General features: G+C 39.3%; 1 protein-coding gene across 2 annotated transcripts in view; it reads right to left on the minus strand.

Moving 5' to 3' along the window:
* Positions 1–10,154: 10,154 nt before the first annotated feature.
* LMLN (leishmanolysin like peptidase) overlaps positions 10,155–22,652 on the minus strand; it is a 79,120-nt gene continuing 66,622 nt past the window's right edge. Inside the window, exon 17 of one of the 2 annotated variants that reach the window (XM_077767641.1) lies at positions 10,155–13,740. In XM_077767641.1, coding sequence (XP_077623767.1) covers positions 13,640–13,740 — 101 coding nt within the window. In that variant the 3' untranslated portion in view covers positions 10,155–13,639. The remainder of the gene's footprint in view (positions 13,741–22,652) is intronic. The other variant, XM_077767642.1, reaches the window with a different exon arrangement.

Here is a 22,652-nt window from a genome sequence, read left to right on the forward strand (position 1 = left end):
TTCTTTAGCTTTGTTTGTTTGTTGGTTGGTTGGTTTTTAAGTAGGCTCCATGCTTAACATAGGGCTTGAACTTATGACCCTGAAATTAAAGAGTCCATGCTCTGCCTATTGGGCCAGCCAGGTACCCTCTTTTCTTAATTGTTTAAATTTTTACAGTGAGCACTTTGTTTTTATATTTGGTGAAAAATAATTTTCTATTGCAAGGGAAAAGTATGACTCTAAGACTAAAATGCTTTTGAGTACTTCCCTGAAACCACCAAAGCTTTATACCTATTACTCCATCCATCCACTTGCCACTTCTCTTCTGAGAAGGACCAGAATGGAAATTCTTATCCATATTTCTTCCTTTGCTTGACTTAGTTTTTTTTTAATGTTTATTTTTGAGAGAGAGAGAGAGAGAGACAGAGTACAAGTGGAGGAGGGGCAGAGAGAGACGAAGAACCAGAAAACTGAAGTAGGCTCGAGGTCTGAGCTGTCAGCACAGAGCCCAATGCAAGGCTCAAACTTACAAGCTGTGAGATCATGACCTGAGCCAAAGTCAGACACTTAACCAACTGAGCCACCCAGAGGCCCCTTAACTTAGTTTTGAAAGAGCCATGTCCTATTTTCTTTTTCTTTACCCTCTTGGTTTTCTCTCTCCTCTTATTTTTCTCTTCTGCCCTGGTGGATTCTAGAATAATGAGGCCTGTGGGCTGGATTCACAGGTATGCAATGCTGCCCTCTATTGGGACTCATATTTGTTTTAAAGTTTATTTATTTATTTTGAGAGAGAGAGAGAGAGTATGGGCGTGAGAGAGTGGGGGAGGGACAGAGAGAGAGAGAGGGAGAGAGAAAGAGAGAGAAGAGAATTCCAAGTATGTTCTGAGCTGTCGGCACAGAGCCCAGTGATCCCACAAATCATGAGATCATGACCTGAACAAAAATCAGGAGTTGATGCTTAACCAGCAGAGCTACCCAGAAGCCCCTGTTGGGGCTCATTTTTACCAGCGTGTTCTCCAGGGAGGCAGTGGTTCCTTCCACTTTCCTGGAAAGCTCTGGTGACTGATCTTATCATCACTTCACAGAGGTTGGGGTGGTGGTAGCGGTAGAGGGTGATGTGCACAGTAGGCTTCTGGCTGAATACTTTGTGTGTTCCAAAAGGATGAACACTTCCAGCGGAGAAAGGTCCTAATGGAACAGAATATCTGGATAGGTTAAGATGACCACAGTTGTGTTCCTTGGTGGGAGTGTTTGACTTAGCTGTGAAATTCAGCCTGGGCTCTTAGCCAATTTAGAGAGGAGACTCACGTAACGGAAAATTTAATGTAGCCTCTAGTCATGTTTACATTAAAATTTTTTTAATGTTTTATGTTTATTTTTGAGAGAGAGAGCACGTGAGCAGAGAGGAGGCAGAGGAAGACACAGAATCTGAAGCAGGTTCCAGGCTCTGAGCTGTCAGCACAAACTGTGAGATCATGACCTGAGCAGAAGTCAGACACTTAACTGATTGAGCTACCCAGGTGCCCCTAGTCACTTTTTCATTTTTATGGAAATCATACTAGAAGAAAGTTTTGCCATCTGCAAATATTTGTGATCTGTTTCCATGATGCCATGCGGTGCAGGGCACTAGGGAGAGGTGTTTCTTAAATACTGAGTTTTGAGAAAACCAATGCTATTTTATAGTCAGGGGGCCAAAGTGCCCCTTGACCAGAGATGGGTAATTTCAGCACCAGCACCAGATCTCCCCCAGCTGGGACCGACTGGTTCCACCTCTGTCAGGGACCACAGATGCAAGGGAAAAAAGCAAAGTTGTCTTTACAATCATAGGAATAAAGAAGAATTTTCTATTTTATGTTTATTAGCCACCTTTCCATATGCTAGAGTAAAAATAACAAAAGCCACCTGCCTTCAGTGTTGCTCATAGCATAAAGAGGAAGACAAGCTGCCAAATATATAATTACCATATAGCATGGGAACAGAGAAGAAGCCTGTATCCTACACTAAGGTGTGGTGGTCTAAAGGCCACGGAACAGCTTTCTGCAACAGGTGATGCCTGGGGTAAGACTTGAGATAGAATTGAATTTAGCAAGAGTGGACTGATGGGGGGCAGTAAGGGCATGCTCCCTGTACCAGTTCTAATATGCTTCTGGGGTGCCTGGGTGTCTCAGTCGGTTAAGCGTCCAACTTCAGTTCAGGTCATGATCTCATGGTTCATGAGTTTGAGCCCCACATCAGGCTCTGTGCTGACAGCTCAGAGTCTGGAGCCTGCTTCAGATTCTGTGTCTCCCTCTCTCTTCTCTGTCCCACTCATGCGCTCTTTCTCTTTCAAAAACAAACAAACATTTAAAAAAATTCTTAAGTATTTAACTATTAATCACTATGCCCTTATTTACATATGCACATATAGAACATATTTGGATACAAATTTCTGAATGCACAAAATCCCACAGTTTGAATTTGGCTACAGGATGGAAAGCTCTTTTCTGTTGTTGTTTTTAATTTCTTTAATGTATTTATATTTATTTTGAGAGAGAGAAAAAGCTTGAGCAGGAGAGCGGCAGAGAGAAAGGGAGAGAGAGTCCCAAGCAGGCTCTGCACCATCAGCACAAACCCCCAATGTGGGGGTCTAACTCACAAACTGTGAGATCATGATCTGAGCTAAAATAGTCAGATGTTTAACCGCTTAACCAAGGGAGCCTCTCAGGCTCCTCTCTTTTCTGTGGTTTTGACCTGAGTTCCTTTTTTGATGGACATCCTTACAGTGAAGTTTTGCATATGAATTAGACTTCATCTAGATTCACTCATGTAGGGCTGGGAAGGCAGAGGTCATCTTTCAATGCCTGTCTATTTCCTGCAAGAAGTTTATAACAGAGATGTGGGGTGTTCTTCAGCAGCACTCTAGGGCCTGGTCACTAGCATTGTGCACGGCTGGCAGGAGAAAGTCGCTGCAGCTGCAGGAGCAGTTTCCTGACTCCACCTTCCCTTCCTTAAGGAAGAGATGGCAGCTCCAGTGGAGCCAAGTTCTACAGGGTTGTTCTGGAAGATATTTTTTTTTTTTTTTTTTTTTTTAATTTTTTAATGCTTTTATTTATTTTTGAGAGGGAGACAGAGAGAGGGGGAGAGGGGCAGAAATTGACAGAGAAAAGGAGACACAGAATCTGAAGTAGGTTCCAGGCTCTGAGCTGCCAGTTCAGAGCCCAACATGGGTCTCGAACTCATGAGCCATGAGATCATGACCTAATCTGAAGTCAGATGCTCAACCAACTGAGCCACCCAGGTGCCCCGTTCTAGAAGATGTTCTTACAGGAGCAGCACAGAACCCCAGCTCTGTACTTCTCCTTACAATATACTTCCCCAGCTCTTCCAAGTATATTGTAAACACTCATCCTGTCTAAAAACACTCTCAGCTTAAAAATGGATTCTGCTTCCTGTAACTGAGCCCTAATAAATCTTTAATGAACATTTTCCCTACTTTAGAATGGAGGCTATTAACTCCATTGAGAGAAAGATAAAATTTTTTCAAGCTACAATTTATAGAGAAGGACTCCTAGCCATTAATAACTTACCGAAGTCTTAGAGCGTGTAGTAATGGAACCCAAACCTCTCTATTGCCAAAGCCTTTGCTCTTAACACCTGTTAAAAAACAAAATTCAAATGAGTAAAACTGAAGATCTAATTGGTTTTATTAAGCAATTCATCAATCTGGCAGCGTCCCATCTAACAAGTAGAGGAGAGTTCATAGGAAGGAAAATTATTAGCAGAACAAAAGAAAGGACTGTTATAGGCAAGCTGGTCTTCTGAAGGAGAAGGGCAGGTATTATGCAGATTACCTCTTCTTCTTTTGGGGAATAGAGAAGGCCTATGCACCAGATTACCTCAGTAATACTTTTTGGAAAACTCTTGACTGATCATTAAAGCTTAGCATTTCTGAGGAAGGTTGGAACTGCAATTAGGTTAGATAGTAAGCTCTGGGTTGGTGACTTGGCTGACTCAAGAGGCACCATTTTTGGCCTGTGGTTTGCTTTTTGACACACCTTATGTTGATTCCCCAAAATTCACAAACATACTGATTCACACACAAAGTCTTCTCTGCTTTGGTGGATAGTGTATTCAAATTGTCTTTCTTGTTCAGGTTTTCTTTGTTCGTCTCTGTCTTCCAGAGAGGCTGTGGGGGGCGGGGGGCGGGGGGGGGAAGCCAGCTAGGCAATCAGTACACAGCAGTGGATAATTCACAGAGTCAGCCCTTTAATCCAGTTTAACTACTAACAAAGTGAGCCAAGGCAGAGCTGAAGCATGCAGCCCCAGGCTCTGAGCTGTGTACTCAGCTCAAAAAGGACAACCTTTTTTTTTTTTAATGTTAATTTGCTCATTTTTGAGACAGAGAGAGAGAGAGACAGAATCCCAAGCAGACTCTGTATTGTCAGCCCAGAGCCTAATGTGGGGCTTGAACCCACAAACCGTGAGATCATGACCTGAGCCAAAATCAGGAGTCAGAAGCTTAACCGACTGAGCCACCCAGGCACCCCAGGATTAGGGCAACCTTAAAACCATATTGCTTTTCTGATGATGAGAAAGCCTATGTGAACCTGGGAAAGAAGGGAGATAATATCTGGGAAGAAGTGAATTTGGGATTTTAATGTTTAAATTATTTTTGGCATTGGCATTTTGCTTTCTTTCCTAGAGAAATGTCTTCTATCACCCTTCAAAAATCTGTTTCTGGGGCACCTGTTGTGGCTTAGTTAAGAGTCTGATTCTTGATTTTGGCTCAGGTCATGATCTCACAGTTTGTAGGTTTGAGCCCCATGTTGGGCTCTGCGCTAACAGTGTGGAGCCTGCTTGGGATTCCCTTCCTCTCTCTGCCCCTCCCCTGCTCATTCTGTCTCTCTCTCCTTCTCTCTCCCCCCTCTCCAAGTAAATACATAAACTTAAAAAAAATCTGTTCCTATTGGCTTAATAAATGACACTAGAATTGAACTACTTGGAAAAAACTAAGTTAGAATCCTTCCTCAGACTAGATGTCAAAATTAATTCCTGTAATATTAAAGAATACAATGTAAAAATGAAAAGAACCAGAAAAAAATAAGTGAATAGTTAAACTAGAAATAACATAAATGCCCGTCAATAGGGGAATGGCTAAATAAATGATGCCATGTTCATAATGAAGTACCACAGATCATTACAAACTATGAGGTGAATCTAAGTTTACAGACCTGGAAAGATGATTATGTTGAACCTGTAAGCAATAAATATAAGAGACCAAATAATATGAGTAGAGGAATACCACTTTTATTTTTAATAATTGTGTACCTAATCCTATATTTATCTATATATACAATAGTAAAGTTTGAAAAGTGTTAGAAAAGAAATAAGCACCCCAAAATGGAGTAATTTGTGCTAAGCCCTATGTCAGCAAACCAAGCCTTAAATCAACCTAATTTAATTGCAGTTTCAACGTCTCCCAGCACTGTAACCTTCAGCTAGTCAATATGGTTATCTGGTCAGCACTAGGGAGGTAATCTACCTGACAGACTCCCACCTTTCCCCAAAGCATAGTGACCTTGCCTGAAACTATCTACTCTTTGCTAGATGCTTCCTTTTCCCACCCTGTTCTGCCTATAAAAGCCTTCCACTTTGTACAGCTTCTTGGAGCTCCTTTTTATTTGCTAGAGGGGATGTTGCCTGATTCATGAATCTTTGAATAAAGCCAATTAGATCTTCAAATTTACTCAGTTGGATTTTGTTTTTTTTTAAACAATGGATATGTATCAAACTGGGGCCCTCTAGGTTACCTCTTGGGGGGACAGAAATGGAAGGGCCAGAGGAAACAGAGCCCTTTTACTTCTTTCTCTCTATAATATTTTTAAGAGTGGTAGAACTATGAATTATTTCTATTAATTGTGTTCAGTAATTTTCTAAAAAAATAAATAAAACTTAAATAATCTTTTAAACATGAAAACAAAATAGGGACAAAGAAGTTTTTCTAAGCCTAACACCAAAGACACCATAGAGGAAATGACAGTATTTAAAAATCTAAAACTTTCATTTAGCAAACAACAGACTTGTAAAAAGTATTTGTAACATAGAAGATTATGGGAGATACTGTGAGTTAGCTCAACCTCTATTCCTGTTTATCATTCTGTGTGGTGTGTGCCAAGATCCAAACTACATTTCTGGGATTCCCTTGCAGTTAGGACTCTGGGTGTAAGTCAGGTTCTGCCAGTCAGATGCACTTTCACAATATTTAGAAGCTGATGTGAAGCAGAGCCCATCTTTCTTCTGCTGCTGCTATTAGCAGCCAAGATGATGGAGGCCTAAGTCTTTAGAGGCAGCTGTAGCCATACCCAGAGTTCCAGCACCTAATCACCAGCTTTGTGGATGTGGAGAGGCAGCTGGGGGCTCAGGAAAGATACCATAGAAAAGAAAAACCACAGAAAAGAGAACAAAAATGAAAGGAGCATAGGGGATAAGAAACATTATTGACAACACTGTGGTGTTGCCCAACAGTGGGCAGAAATGAGAAAAAGACATGGAAATAAAAAATTAAGGATTAGAGAAAAAGTGATAATAATTGAAGACAAATGTATACATAATTGGCATTCCTAAAGAAAATGGAAAACAGTAAGAAAAGATGAAATTTCTAACAAATTATGTGAAACAAAAGATTTGAATCTATGGACTGAAAAGGCACATACTGTCTTCCAGGAAAAATGAACTCAGAACAGTCATCACTAAAACATATCTCTTTGCAGAAGCTGAAACCTTCAATATTCTTCAAATCTCAACCCCCATTCATGGCAGACAATGATGACTTCCTTTCTAGAGCCAGGAACTTAATTTTTAGCCACTAGCCCTAACAAATGTGCTCCTGTTTCTCCCCAAGTCCTATTGTACAGTAGATGGGGAGGTCCATTCCCCATACCCTGGTCCTAGCTTCTGTCTTCTCAGAGCCTGACTTTATTGGGCATCTCAGTGTCTTCTATCTTCAGCCTTGCTCTCTCCACTATTTCTCATCAGTGTACCAAACATTTTATCCCACCAACTTCAAGTCTATACTTGAATGCTTGCTTAATTGTCTCCATCCTTCACTGGATCCAGGACAAGGACCATGTCTTTCTGTTTCTTGTGGACCATGGCAAAGCCCAGTAGAGTGCCTGACACAGTTGGTGCTAAATACATGTTGAATATACCAAGTACATAACAAATACTATTCAAATGTTAAATCACTAGATTCAGTACCTCCCCTGTGGTACACATCAGAAGGCACTCTCAGTGCACTTAAACCTGGAAGTCAGGAACAAAAGGCAGCCCCTCTCCATCCAACAGAATGTGGTCTGGTGGTTCTGCATTCACTCATTTCTCTGGTCCTTTCTGTTTCCCTAATCTTTGACTAATCATATTTTTAAAAATAATGTTTTATTTATTTTTGAGAGAGATAGACAGAGAGCAGGGGAGGGGAAAGAGAGAGGGAGACATAGAATCCAAAGCAGGCTCCAGGCTCTGAGCAGTCACCACAGAGCCTGACACAGGGCTCGAACTCATGAACTGTCAGATCATGACCTAAGCCAAAGTTGGGCATTTAACTGACTGAGCCACCCAGGCGCCCCTCGACTAATTTCTTAGTACCCAATTCCTAGGACTTCTTTTTCTCCTGTACATAGTTTCACCTTCACTGTTCTGCCTCTGGACTAAATGATTTCTGCATCTATGCCTTTGGCTTATTTAGTATATAACAGCCACACCCAGGTGGGACCTACCCACCCTGGAGCTGATCTACTGTGTTCCAGGAGGTACATCATGGGCAGCCACAGCAGTGTCATTCCCAACCTGGAAACTGAACAGTGGTACAGAATATAAAAGAATAGGAGCTGGGGCGCCTGGGTGGCTTAGTCGGTTAAGCGTCCGACTTTCGCTTAGGTCATGATCTCGCGGTTCGTGGGTTCGAGCCCCGCGTCGGGCTCTGTGCTGACTGCCAGCTCAGAGCCTGGAGCCTGTTTCAGTCTGTGACTCCCTCTCTCTCTGACCCTCCCCTGTTCACGCTGTCTCTCTCTCTCTCTCCTAGAAATAAATAAAACATTAAAAAAAAAAAAAAGAACAGGAGCTGACTAAAGGGGCATGGGAGTTCCTGATTTCTGCCATGTTAGTAAATGAGTAAATTAGCAGGGCTGTTGGCTCCCTCCCTCTGTATCAGTCTTTGAGAAATGATGGATGGATTAGATCCCTCATCACCACTCCCAGGCAAAATCACCAAATGGATACACACATATACTTGAGAAATCTGGTCTATTTTGAACTGGTGATGGGAGAAGCAGGAGTGACCACAGCCTGGGGTGGAGAAAGAGGAGAAATCAGACAAAAACGGAGAAAACCTCCCATCTGTGAAGATCCAGCATGGTGCACACTCCTGGTGCAGGGGTTCTGGGGCAAACCCCAGTGTGGTAAAACCACTAACTCACCTCAGTTAATATGAGCACTGACATGCCTCAGACATTTCACTTCTTCATTTTTCTCTCCACTGTGAAGATAACCCTAAGGCTTATTTAATACCTATATAGCATTTACTGGCTCCCTCTCTTCACTCCTTTGTCAAACCTATTATAAGAAATGCAGATTTACAGATTTTACTTACTTAATAGCAAGGATAATACTTCACAACTGACCAAACCATTTTAGAATAGTGGCATAGCCTCTTTAACTTCTATTAAGATATAGTATTCTGGGGGCTGGGGTGGCAAACTGTGCTAAGGCATGTGACATTTCCTCTATTCTTTGTCATTATCTCACTTACATTAAATTTTCATGACCTCAGCCAAATACATCAAAACCCTCACTGTCTATACTTTCATGAACAACTACATGTGTGAATGCATGTGAAAATCTCTTCCAAGTTAATTGCAGTCCTCTTGAAATGTGACTAGGAGACCTGACGGGGTGGGGAAGAGGAAGCCAGGAGGTATTCAGATATTGTGATTTGAGTGTTTCTAAATGTGATAATGTCAGAAAATTGTTGAGTCAGTTTCTGTTGAAACTGAAAAAATTAACTATTAGCGGCGTTGAATCTAAGACATATGAATGTCTATAGGCAGAAAAAAACATTTCCATACATATAAAATGGGAAAGATAGTGGTCATCTACTGGAACATCAGAGCACATATTTGGACTATCCCCCAAAATTTCCAGTTTAAACATTAAAGAATGAACTTCTGGGTGAATACTAACAAAACTGTTTTAAATAAACCCTTCTTTGCAGCACACCTACCACAGAGGTTGTAGATGAAAGACAGCTTATATTATTATTATTATGCTTATATTATTATTAGTAATACCAACTAATTAAGCTATATTTTATGAACATACCAAAAAGTAAACAGTGTAATATATATAGTTAAAAATTTTTTTAATGTTTATTTGAGAGAGAGAGACAGAGTGCAAGCAGGGGAGGGGCAAAGAGGGAGACACAGAATTCGAAGCAAGTGCCAGGCTCCGATCTGTCAGCACAGAGCTTGAAATGGGGCTCGAACTCACAAACTGTGAGATCATGACCTGAGCTGAAGTTGGATGCTTAACCGACTGAGCCACCAAGGTGCCCCTTCTTATACATAGTTTTAGCTACTTACATAAAATATTTATAACTTAAAGAATATAAATATTATTATTAAAATTCTCAGCAATTAGGTCACACAAGCTGTTTGATCAATTTCATAAAGGGCTTGGTTCCACACCACAGACAGAATGGCTCCAAGTGCACAAGGTGAAGGTATGTCTGGGATATCTTCTCTTGAACTACTTTCAGGTTATGAAGAATCCCACTCCATGACTACAGCCATAATCTACCTGGTGCTCCTGCACAGAGTGTGGTACTTGAATGTGCCAGTTTTGTCATGCAATGAGACTTGTGGCCCACAGCATAAAACAAAAGGGACTAGAATAATCTGCAGCCAGAAGAGCCTGCCCCAAATTGTTTTAGACTGCTCTCTTTCCTTAGTAACTATCTGAGGAGGGCTACTTCCTATAGCTTTACATAAGACCTGTCCCCATTCTTTAAGTAGGACAATTCTACTACAGTTAAAGAAGAAACTGAGTTATTTCATAATAAACACTTCATCTTCCCCAAATAGAGTGCACGGCTTGTGTCCTTCATCCAGGTTTTAAAAAATTGATGATAAGTAAAGACAAGATGCAGATTAGTTTCCATTTTTATTAAAGTTGTATTTTTGTTTTTTTGTTTTGTTTTTTAGTAAGGAATACATTACACTTAAAGTTCAATAACACAAATAAAGATTAGTTCTTAAATCTTCTATTTCATTTATCAAAAATGTAAACACAAATGAAAATAATTTACTACTTCTTCCCCAATCTTGACTGAACATAAAAAAAATAATTAAAAAAAGGAGTCATCTTTTCAGGTTAAGTTCTTTCTTCAGAATGAGTAGCATAGACTTTATTAAACTATATTCATCTTCCTGGGCTGAAGGACATGGCATGGATGACTAAGTGCCCACTATGGGTCTGTGGGTCTGTGACTAAAGTCCATCTCCTCTACTAGGATGCTCAAATGCCCAGAGATGGCTCTTCTCTCTCCATTCGGTGTTGAAGGGCATGGACAGCGCTAAGGCATTGAGCACAAGACACTGTGATGAACATGATGTGCAAACTGGCATACTCCAGGAGGCAGTTCAGAGCCAGCAGTGACCTCTCGAGTCCGGATGAGTGTTAGTCATAGAATGTTAAGAGCTAGAAAGATTCTGAGAAAGCAGCTAATCATTTTACAGTTGGTCTCAATCAGTAAGCCTTCTAATATTGAGGAGAATATTGATAAAATTTTAGGAATACTCAGACACACTCATTTATATATCTTCCTAAAGCCATATAAACTTCATTAATTTGTGTTTCATCTTCAAATATTGGTAAACTCTTAAGCCAACAAACTAGGCTGAAACTAATTTCAAGCATAATTCATAAAATTTTAAGAATGCTATTTGGTTTTAACAAAAATAAATATCCTTAAGAAATAAGTAAGGGAAAAGGATGCTCTTCAGGAGAATACTAGAGAGGTCTATATTAAGACAACCTTAACTGCTTGCCAGTTTCTTTTAAGCTGTCAACTCAAGTCTGCCGACATGGCTTTTGCTGCCTTCCTGCAAATTCTGTTCTTAAAAACCTGAGAGACAAATTCACTTGATATTTTTGACAATTGGGATCTTAAAACTATCAAAATGAACCTAAATCTGAACCGAAAACTGAGGTAGTCTAGTCAGTTTTTATATGCACTCCATACTTTTTGAGTCAGAAAGGACTCCAGTCTACTATCCCCCAGTCTCTTTCCATGCCCTACCTGGCTTCCACAGTGGCTAGTCTGCTAGTCTCCTCCTCAGTGAACTGCTTTTAATGTAAAGGGCATCCTGTGAAAGGATACCAACATTTAAGCCATTTCAAAGTCTTCAGTTCAAAGTAGAAGTCTAGCCCACTAATTCTGCACTGAAATCTCAGATTTTAAGTGTTTTTTAGAATACTGTCATATTCTAAGTGACCCAAATATGCCTCTTAACCTTTACAGGTACAGTGGCCTTCTAAATCTTCATGGAGCACACGATAAAGAATCAGTAATAAGCAACTACTCTCGAGACTTGTTGAAGAGGAGGCAAGACACCAGAGCAGTTAGACACTCAGAGACTCAAGATTTCTTAGCCTCATACTTTGTCAAGTTCCTTATTTGTGCAGAGAAAACACTAGGGGATCAGATTCCAAGCTTAATAAATATATATAGAAAAAATGTCACCTATAATATTTTCTCCAGAAAGTTATTAGTGCAAATATAATTATATCAATAAAAAATAAAGCAAAAATATATTTCAAGTATAAAAAGCACCATGCTTGGAAACAATACTACCTAAATGGCATTGCTGCACAACAGTCAAAATATAATCAAACCTATCACTGTGAATTCTCAAATATACTAGTCATCGTATTTTTGGTGAAATTCTTTATACAACTTTGCAGGATGATTTATAATCACATATAAGACTTATATAATTTAGGGTTTTATAATTTTCTTTAAAAATATACTCTACACTTTTTTTTCTGACCTTTAAAGTATGTGTGACAAAGGCAGAAAACTGAGCACTGGCCTGACACCATTACTATTAGCTTCTTTTTAGCTGAAGTTAGCTGTGCTAGAGATCCCCAGCATTTTACAATGACAAATACTTCCAATTTAGAACTGCATGCAAATACATATTTAAAATTAATGCATTAAAAAAAAGTGACTTTCCTCTATGCTGGGGTTGCACTTTGGCTCCAATACCAAATAGTCAGTTTGAATTATTTTTTAGTAATTATACTGCTTGCTCACTTAGCACAATTTCTTAAATGGAGTGCTCAATAACTATATGTTGAATTAAGGATGAATGAATGATTAAATGAATGAATGAATCTTGTCCAGGAATTATGTTTAGAATGTCGCAGGACTTCATTAGCTTTGGAGACAAACTGGCCATAGTCTCATCATTAAAATACTTCAAACTGGAATTACTAAGAGGGGTTGGTAAGCTCTAGTAACAGAGCAGAATCACTTCTGAGGATGAGAATCTAAAGCAGGAGGTAAAGAACATCACCTCATTTTAAAAGCACAGGCAATTTTCTGACTTCTGTGAACTGAGACTTATGTTGTGGGTAAAGTGAGCCCTACTGAATAGGTCCTACACCAAATTTACACTTTGCTGTTAGAAAACAATTCAAACCATCTTGCTTTGACTTAATTTTTCTTTTTATATATAAAATAATTTTCATATAGTAAGAATTCTTCTGTAACAATTCCTAAGCCCACTTGAAAAGAATAATTCTATTTGTGTTAGATTACAGTTGTCATAACTATTATCTGAAAAACATACAGTTATGTTTTCTTCTGTTTGCATGTCTTCAAAGTTTTTACAGGACACAGTATTTTTCTCTATCTGCTCCCACAGTTTTTCAGGTCATTATTAAATTACTGGAGTATACACTGGAAGGGCTACCAAAATGTAATGGTTCAGTAGTAGTGCCACACAGCTGGTTTAAAAAGGCAAGCAAGGTTAAATCGTAAGATTTAGCAAATTATAATTAAAAAAAACTTTTGAGAACAATGAGAACAATGATTTAAGTGTACCATGCACAGCTATTAAATTCAAAATACATATAATAGTGACTTAGAAATCCTATTCAATTATTATCTGTAAGTCAAAGGACAATTTATACTTGTGAGGACAGGATCCACAATTCATAATCTTGTAATAATTAGCTTTTTAAAAAAATTACTGCAGTATTGATGAACTTTCCCATCATTTTAGGTTAATAAAAATGCTGAGGTATGTAATCATTCTGAGTATTTCACCAATTATCCCATTTTCAAAGGAAAACTTCAGGCAGGGTAATATATGCAGAAAAATAAAGAGACATGGTGACTTGGAATTCCTTCTCCTCCTCCAAACTCTGAGGCTGTTGTGTTGCTGATAAAGAGTGACTGCTGTGAAGCTCTGCTTCAAGGTCTGATTGTAGTCAATGCTTCCAAGCCAAAGTCAGGGATGCCACTTCTACCATCTGCATAGGCTGGCACTCACCCAGATTTTGTGCTTTGTTCAAAAGAACATGACACAAAGGAAGGTCTTGAGAATTCACTTTTCCATTCCTAGTGCCAGACACATAGAAGAAATCCTGCCAGCAGAGGAAATAGATTGCCCAGCAGAAGCCAGAGAGTGACCACCAGGCTAGAGGAACGGGAACAGAGATCTAGGATTGAAAACAAGAAATTGACTTTCTGGAGACATTTTTGGAATAAATCATACCAAGTAAAAATTGACAGATAAATACAGGTGATTATTATGGAAAAATAACAAAAATTTTATGCAGGAAAAGATGATGTTGATGCCATATCAAGGTTTTTTTTTTGTTGTTGTTAATTTCTTTAAATGTTTATTTATTTGAGAGAGGGAGAGACAGAATCTGTAGCAGGCTCCAGGTTCTGAGCTGTCAGCAGAGCCCAACGTGTGGTTCGAACTAACGAATCATCAGATCATGACCTGAGCCGAGGTCAGAAGTTTAACTGACTGAGCCACCCAGGCACCCCCACCATATCAAGGTTAAAAGAAGCACTCCAAAAAAGAAATAAGTGTCTTCAGAAAGTATCCCAATAAAGCTAAAGATGCTACACAGAAAGTAAATTAATATTTTGGCTATTCTGACATGGGATGTAGGACTTTCTTCCTCTTTCCTTCCTCGTCCTAAGTATAGTGACCCTAACATTTATCTCCCCAAATCAGGACATTTTGAGACAAGTGTTGAAATAAACATCTAGTCCCAAGATGGAGCCACTCCTATGCAGGGTGCCATGTCAGCAAACTGAAACTTAGATAACTTTTGAGTTCCTCTGCTTGACTAGAAACACAGTATATGTACTAAGCTAACCTCCAACTGCCAAACCAACTCTGAGACCTTCACTTATTTCCTTTTTTCCTTTATCTTTCTAAATATGGTCAGATATGCAACCCCAGCCAATCAACTTAAACCAAGTAATTCTTCCTTGTTTCCTGCTTGCCATCCTTTTCCCTTATTTTGCGGTTCTCTGTACTCTGGAGAGTGGAGACTGCCTGCTTTATGAAGTGTGAAATAAAATTTGCTTAGACCAACTAAATTGTTCTGATTAACACGAGGGAATGCTATTAATAATTATACCAGAACCACTGGCACATGGACTATCCCAAGGTAAACCAGGACATATGGTCCCTACCCATCTATCCATATTACCCCAGACTGATATGGAAATGGCAGAAGATTTTATGGGCTTTGGGCACTAGGAATTTTAATTTAATTTAAATTTAGCTATGAGTCATTCTCAGAGCCAAAATGACTTCCCAAGACAATTCTCAGAACGGAAAAACACTTTTGGGGGCTCCTGGGTGGCTCAGTCAGTTGAGCGTTTTGACTCTTGGTTTCAGGTCAGGTCATAATGCCCCAGCTTCATGGGTTTGAGCCCTGCGCTGAGTTCTGCACTGGCAGTGTGGGACCTGCTTGGAATTCTCTCTCTCACCCTCTCTGTCCCTCCCTCACTTGTGCTGTCTCTGTCTCTCTCAAAATAAATGAACAAACTTAAAAAAAAAAAGTCTCATATATATACATATATATATGAATGAAAAACATTTTTATTGCATCCAGGAGACAAGGTCAACCTGACTTTTATAAATAAGCTGTCCTTTCTAATATTTTGATCAATAAAAAGCTAACCAAGCTTCAAGTCTGATTTGCTTAAAAGATAAGAAAAATAAGACTTGTTTTCAGCTACACAATGAATAGAATGATAATGTCAAGGCATTGAAGCTTGCTCTTCTGAGCACTATGCAATGTGGAACAAGTATTTAAAAAAATTATTTCACTGTCTGTAAGCCAGGTAAACAATGGAGAACTTCTTCCTCAATGGAATCATGCTGGTATTTGTAAAATCTTAAAAAAAAAAATCCCACCTAGCTAAGAACAGTTCTTCTCAAAGTGTGTCAACACTATCAGCATCACCTGGGAACTTGATAAAAATGAAAATTCTTGGGGTGCCTGGGTGGCTCAGTTGGTTGAGCGTCCGACTTCGGCTCAGGTTCATGAGTTCAAGTCCCAAGTCAGCCCTGGGATGAATGCTTGCTCAGAGCCTGGAGCCTACTTTGGGTTCTACGTCTCCTTCTCTCTCTGCCTCTTCCACTCTTCATGCTCTCTCTTTCTCTCAAAAAGAAAGTAACATTAAAAAAAACTTTTAAAAATGCAAATTCTCAAGGGCACCTGCGTGGCTCAGTTGGTTGGCCATCTGACCTTGGCTCAGGTCATGATCTTCTGGTTAGTGAGTTCAAGCTTCACATCAGGCTCTGTGCTGACAGTTCAGAGCCTGTAGCCTGCTTCGGATTCTGTGTCTCCCTCTCTCTCTTCCCCTCCTTACTCATGCTCTATCTCAGAAACAAATAAAAACATTAAAACAAATTCTTAATGCAAATTCTCAGGCTTCACCACAGATCTTCTGAATCCAAAATTCCAGGGGTTAAGGCCTAGCAATTTTAATGATTCTGATGCATGCTAAAGTTGAGAACTTCTGACCTAGTACTGCACTATTCAATATGGCAGCCATAGCTATATGTGCTGATAGTTAAATCCAAAATAAAATAGTTCCACACTAACATTAACCACATCTTACATGTTCAACAGTCATATGTGGCTAATGAGTATTGTACTGGACAAGGCAGACTATGGAACATTTCCTTCAACCTAGAATAAATTGGACTATTGTAACCTAGAGCATCAGGTAAAGTGGCCTTGGCTGTATTAACAAATGGACCCTGGAGTCACTAACAAAGGCATATCCCTTTATTTCCTGATTTTCAATTTAGCCCAAAGGAAATAGGAGAAGTAGGTATTGTTTATCTACTGTTGGTACTAAAATTTAACAAGGTATTCAAACATTAACAGGGGTTCTGGAGCACTGGTTCTTCAAAAACACTGCACTTTCATGCTAATACTAATTAAGATGAAAAGATTCAAAAAGAGAGTTTCAAAATGAATTAGAGACAATAAGATCTGTTTTTTTTTTTTCTGAACCTCATTATTTATTAGTTATGACCATGGATAATACATTACTTGATCTCTTTATACTTTCATTTTCTCTTGTTTAAAACAATAATTCCTACCTCATTAGGCTTTGTGATGGCTAAGTGCAATGATGTAGAAATAAAGAGCTTGGCAAAGTGTCTAACATTCAATTAATGGAAACAAAAACAACTACAATCTGAAGAGACTAGAAAGAATTCAGAAATAAATCTTTCATATTCATTAATGGAAACTATCTTAGGCAATATAGAACAATCATTTAATCATACTCTAGCATTTAGAAAGTGATGACTAGACAAAAGGAGAGAGAAAAGGTCAGAGTTTTACATTCTAAAAGAAATTACAAATGTAAGAAAAGGCTACAGGAACTAACACCTAAGAACAACACAACAATCAGAAGGATTTAGGGAGAAGAATATCTTTTACACTTCCTCCAGAATATTGGGAGTTTGAATGTTTTAAAGACATGCTTAAAGACCTAAAAATACTTTCATAAGACAGAAAGATTAGGAATGGTCATTTTTATACTTGTTTACTAAGCTTCATCATAGGTAATTATTATTAGTAGTATTTCTCATACAAGTTCATTTAAAGCATCAAAATATTTTCAAAAGTTTGGTGGATCATAAAAAATTATTTTTAAAAATTTTTAACATTTATTCTTTTCTGAGATAGAGGGAGAGAGGGAGGGAAGAGTAGGAGGAGAGGGAGGGAGAGAGACAGAACATGTGGGAGAGGGGCAGCGAGAGGGAGGTCGAAGATCTGAAGTGGCTTGGAATTGTGAGCACAGAGCCCAATGTGGGGCTCAAACCCACAAATCATGAGATCAGGACCTAAGCTGAAATCAAGAGTAGGCTGCTTAACTGACTGAGCCACCAGCCCCCCTCCCGCCTCCGCCCCCAGGGTCATAAAAAAGTATTAAACAGAAACAAACTATTTATCTGAAAGAAACATTTTGTGTAAAGTTTGCCATAGTTTCTGGCACATAATTTAATATTCAGTAAAGGCTCAGTGTGCTCAGTGAACACATCAGCAAATATGGTAATTCAAGATATTTTAGAATTTCAACAGTGATGTATATGTTTAAAAACCAATGCCTAATATGTATCCTTGTAATATGTATACATTTTTCAAAACTGTAGTAGTGATTTGGTGGTTGTGAAGCTTTTATGAGCATGCTTCATCATAGAAATGGGCAAGTTAGCAGGGAAATCAACCACATCATAGCAGCACCATATCAAAGGATAGCTGGTAAAGAGGGAGCAGGGTAAGTAGTCTCAGGTGCAGACTGTGCAGACAGAGGGGGCTGGTGGTTTCCAATCTCTACTCCCCACATCACCTCCCTTCAATAGATTCACTTGTCTTTGTTATGCCCCAAGAACAAGAAATGATTATTTCATAGCCTCTTGACCTGGTTTGGATTTCCTCTTAATCCTAGACATTCTTCTACTGTACTCTCAAGATTCTTACCCCTGCACCAGCACAAATAACTCTCTATTGTAACTCTAACTGCTACTAGCTCAATCCTTGCTCATCTCTTGGATGATGAGATGGAGACAGACTGTTACAGTTAATGGACATTAGGCTTAAGGATGGGAGCTCCATGAGAACCACATACTTGTGGACTATCAGCCCTTCCATCCTAGCCATAGCAATTTAACAGTAACAACAAAATTAAGTCATCCTACCAGCTTCATATTAAAAGTAAAAGTTACCTAAGAGTATTTAGCACTACGTGTACTATTTACCACGTCAAAAAGACCCACAGTCTTCTATCATTTCAAACAATTCACTATGTCAGTACTTAATATAACTGTACTGCAGGAAACAGCTGACTCCCTGAATTTCTGTTCAGAAAAGAGAGAACATGGCAGGCTTGAGAGACTGCCATTCTTCGGAAGTCCAGCTTGTAAGGATGGTGTTTAGCTGGTATCTGTCTGGGAACTGGTTTCCTCCAGACATCACCCCATTGCCCCCTTTCCCTTTGCTGATTCTGCTTTGTTTAACAAACCTTAGCCATAAGTACAACTACAGTCTGAGTCCTGTGAGTGCTAGAGAATCACCAAACCTGGAGGAGTTCTCAGGCACTACCAGCACAAGTAGCAATCTCCTTAAACTCACTCTCTACCTAACAGCTCATTTCTGCAGAAAGTCCCCAGGATTGGGGAAAGAAACTAAATCTTAGAGATGGAGAAACTTTGAAGTGTAAATGAATGTAGCCCTCCATTTTTAATCAGACCAAGGAACAGGCAAAGGGCTACACAGTTCCAGTTAAGTGTCTTAACTGACTTCAGCTCAGGTCATGATCTCATGGTTTGTGAGTTCGAGTCCTGAGATGGGCTCTGCGTTGACATGACAACTCAGAGCCTGGAGCCTGCTTTGGATTCTGTATCTCTCTCTCCTTCTACCCCTCCCCTGCTCATGTTCTCTCTCTCTCTCTCTCTCTCTCAAAACTGACATAAATAAAATAAAATAAAATAAAAAATAGATCCAGGGGCACCTGGGTGGCTCAGTCAGTCAAGTGTCCAGTTCTTGATTCTGGTTCAGGTTTCACAGTCTCGGGATCAAGCCCTCTACGTGGCTCCCCAGTGAGAGTGAAGCCTGCTGGGATTCTCTCTCTTCAGACCTCTCTCTGTCCTTCTCCCACTCATGTTCTCTTGCCCCCTCAAAATAAATAAAATTTAAAAAACATAAAAAAACCTCCAACTGAGAAAATGAAACAATGCATAAGATCTTTATTATTCATATTCTAAAGTGTCAAACTGACATAAATCACATAGATCATTTAATTAAAATCTCAAAGATCGTAGGTCAAAGCCTTGATAACTCATGAATTTTGCTTTTATAACTCTTAGTAATAGCTCATCAGCTTTAGTTTACATATCTTCAACAACAGGAAATGCCTTTTTCTCAAGGCAGCTCTTTCCATTCCTTTCCTGAATCTAAAGGATTTAACTGGAATTTGTCTCCCTACAACTTTATTCTGTTGGTCTCAATTCTACTCTCTGAAGTCTAACAAAGTGAACAAAATACACCTCAATGAAAACCACTTTGTCTCTACTAGCTGGTCTTTCTATCTTACTTTGTGTGTGTATTTGTGTCTCCTTGCACCTTTCTCTTCTTTGTGGGTAGGTCAATCTCTTCTTTAAGCATCTTTTCCAGTGTCTTTCCCTTTCTTTTACCTAACCTAGTTATAACACAGGCATACCTCAAAGATATTGCATGTTCAGTCCCAGACCACCACCACTAGTCAAATAATACAATAAAGCAAGTCAAATGAATTTTTTATTTCCTGGTACATATAAAAGTTATATTTATACTGTACTATAGTTTATTAAGTGTGTAATGGCATTATGTCTAAAAATGTACATATCTTAATTTAAAAGTACTTTGTTGTTCAAAAATGCTAACCATCATCTGAACTTTCTGCAAGTCATAAACTTTTTTGCTGGTGGAGGGTCTTGCCTAGATATTAACGGTTGCTGACTGGTTAGTGGTGAGTGGTGGCTGCTGAAGGCTGGGGTGGCTGTAGCAATTTCTTAAAATAAGACGCAATGACATTTGCCACATCAATTGACTCTTCCTTTCACAAATGATTTCTCTATAGTATGTGATGTTGTCTGATAGCACTTTACCCACAGAACTTCTTTCAAAGTTGGAGTCAACTCTCTCAAATTCCTCTACTCTTCCTCAACTAGTTTAGGTAATATTCTAAATCCTTTGCAGTCATTTCAATAATCTTCACAGCATCTTCACCAGGAGTAGTTTCCATCTCAAGGAACCACTTTCTTTGCTCATGCATGAAGAAACTTCTCATGATTTAAGCTTTATCAAGAGGTTGCAGCAATCAGTCACATCTTCAGGCTCCATTTCTAGTTCTCTTGCTATTTCTACCTCATCTGTAGTTACTTCCTCCACTGGAGTCTTGAGCCCCTCAAAGTCATCCATGAGAGTTGGAATCGACTTCTTGCAGACTCCTGTTAATGTTGCTATTTTGACCTCTTCCCATGACTCACAAATGTTCTTAATGGCATCTAGAATGGTGAATCCTTGCCAAATGGTTTTCAGCTTACTTTGCTCAGATCCATCAGAGGAATCACCATCTGTGGCAGCCTTATGAAGTATATTCCTTACATAATAAGACCCCAAGTCAAAATTACTCCTTGCTCTGGGGGCTGCAGAACGGATGCTGTGTTAGCAGGTATGAAAACAACATGAATCCCGTTGTCCATTTCCATCAGAGCTCTTGGGTGACCAGGTGCACTGACGATGAGCAGTAATATTTCAAAAGGAATCTTTTTTTTTCTGAACAGTAATCACAACAGTGGGCTTAAAATATTCAGTAAACCATGTTGCAAAGAGATGTGTTGTCATCCAGGCTTTGTTGTTCCATTTACAGAGCACAGACAGAGGAAGTTGTAATTCTTAACGGCTGGAGGATTTTCAGAATGGGAAATGAGCACTTCATTTACCTCTCAACTTCAGATCACTGGCTTCATCAGCCCCTAATAAGAGAGTCAGCCTGTCCTCAGAAGCTCTGAAGCCAGGCATTGACTTCTCTCTCTAGCTATGAAAGTCCTAGATGACATCTTCTTCCAGTAGAAGGCTGTCTAATCTACATTGAAAATCTGTTGTTTAGTGTACCCACTTCCATGAGTTACCTGAACTAGATCTTCTGGATAACTTGCTGCAGCTTCTACATCAGCACCTGCTGCTTCACCTTATACTTTTATGTTTCGGAGACTGCTTCTTTCCTTAAAACTCATGAACCAACTTTTGCTAGCTTCCAGTTTTTCTTCTGCAGCTTTCTCAACTTTCTCAGCCTTCACAGAATTGAAGAGAGCTAGGGTCTTGCTCTGGATTAGGCTTTGGCTTAAGGGAATGTTGTAGCTGGTTTGATCTTCTTTGCAGACTACACAGACTATCTCCATTATCAGCAATAAGGCTGTTTCACTTTCTTTAACATTTGTGTATTCATTAAAATATCACTTTTCATTTCCTTCAAGAATTTTTCCTTTGCATTCACATCTTGGCTAAGTGACACAACCAGCTTTTGGTCTATCTCAGCTTTTGACATGCCTTCTTCACTAAGTTGTTTAATCATTTCTAGCTTTTGATTTAAAGTGACAGACATGTAACTCCTCCTTTTACTTGAACACTTAGAAGACACTGTAGGGTTATTAATTGACCTTATTTCAATATTGTTTTGTCTCAGGGAATAGAAAGGCTCAAGGAAGGGGAAGGAAATGGGAACTGTTGGCCGGTGAAGCAGTGAGAATACACATATTTTCAAGTAAGTTCACTGTCTTATGAGTGTGGTTCCTAGTGCCCCCAAATAACTAATTATAATAATAATATCAGAGATCGTTGGTCATGGATCACCATAACAAGTATAATAATTAAAAGGTTTAAAATATTGTGAGAATTACCCAAAGTGTAACAAAGAAACCTGAATTGAGCCAATGCTGTTGGAAAAGTGGTGCTCGCAGACTTGCTGATAGAGCTGCCACAAGTCTTCCATTTGCAAAAAATCTGTGAAGTGCAATAAAGTAAAGCAGAATAAAATGAGGTATGCCTGTAAAACTGAAATATATTTAATTGCTTTATGTGTTTAATGAACGGAATTCATTATGAATAGCTGAAACAGTTTTTGTAATTCTATAATTTTGTTAAAGGACATTTTCTTTCCTTTTAATGTACATTTTTGAGACACAGAGAGCAGGCCAGGGGCAGAGAGAGGGAGACAGAAGATTCAAAGCTGGCTCTGCACTGACAGCACACAGCCCAATGCAGGGCTTGAAATCATGAAGCACGAGATCATGACCTGAGTCAAAGTCAGACGCTTGACAGACTGAGCCACCCAGGTGCCCCTACGTTTTCTTTTTCTTTCTTTCTTTTTTAAGTTTATTTTTGTGAGAGAGAGAGAACAAATGGGGTAGGGGTAGACAGAGAGAGAAAGAATCCCAAGCAGATTCTGTGCTGTCAGCATAGAGCCTGATGTGGTACTTGAACCTATGAATTGTGAGATTATGACCTGAGACCTGAGCCGAAATCAAGAGTCGGTC

This window comes from Crocuta crocuta, unplaced genomic scaffold (genome assembly GCF_008692635.1).
Source record: "Crocuta crocuta isolate KB4526 unplaced genomic scaffold, BGI_CrCroc_1.0 scaffold45, whole genome shotgun sequence".
In the NCBI taxonomy this organism is placed as follows: Eukaryota; Metazoa; Chordata; class Mammalia; order Carnivora; family Hyaenidae; genus Crocuta; species Crocuta crocuta.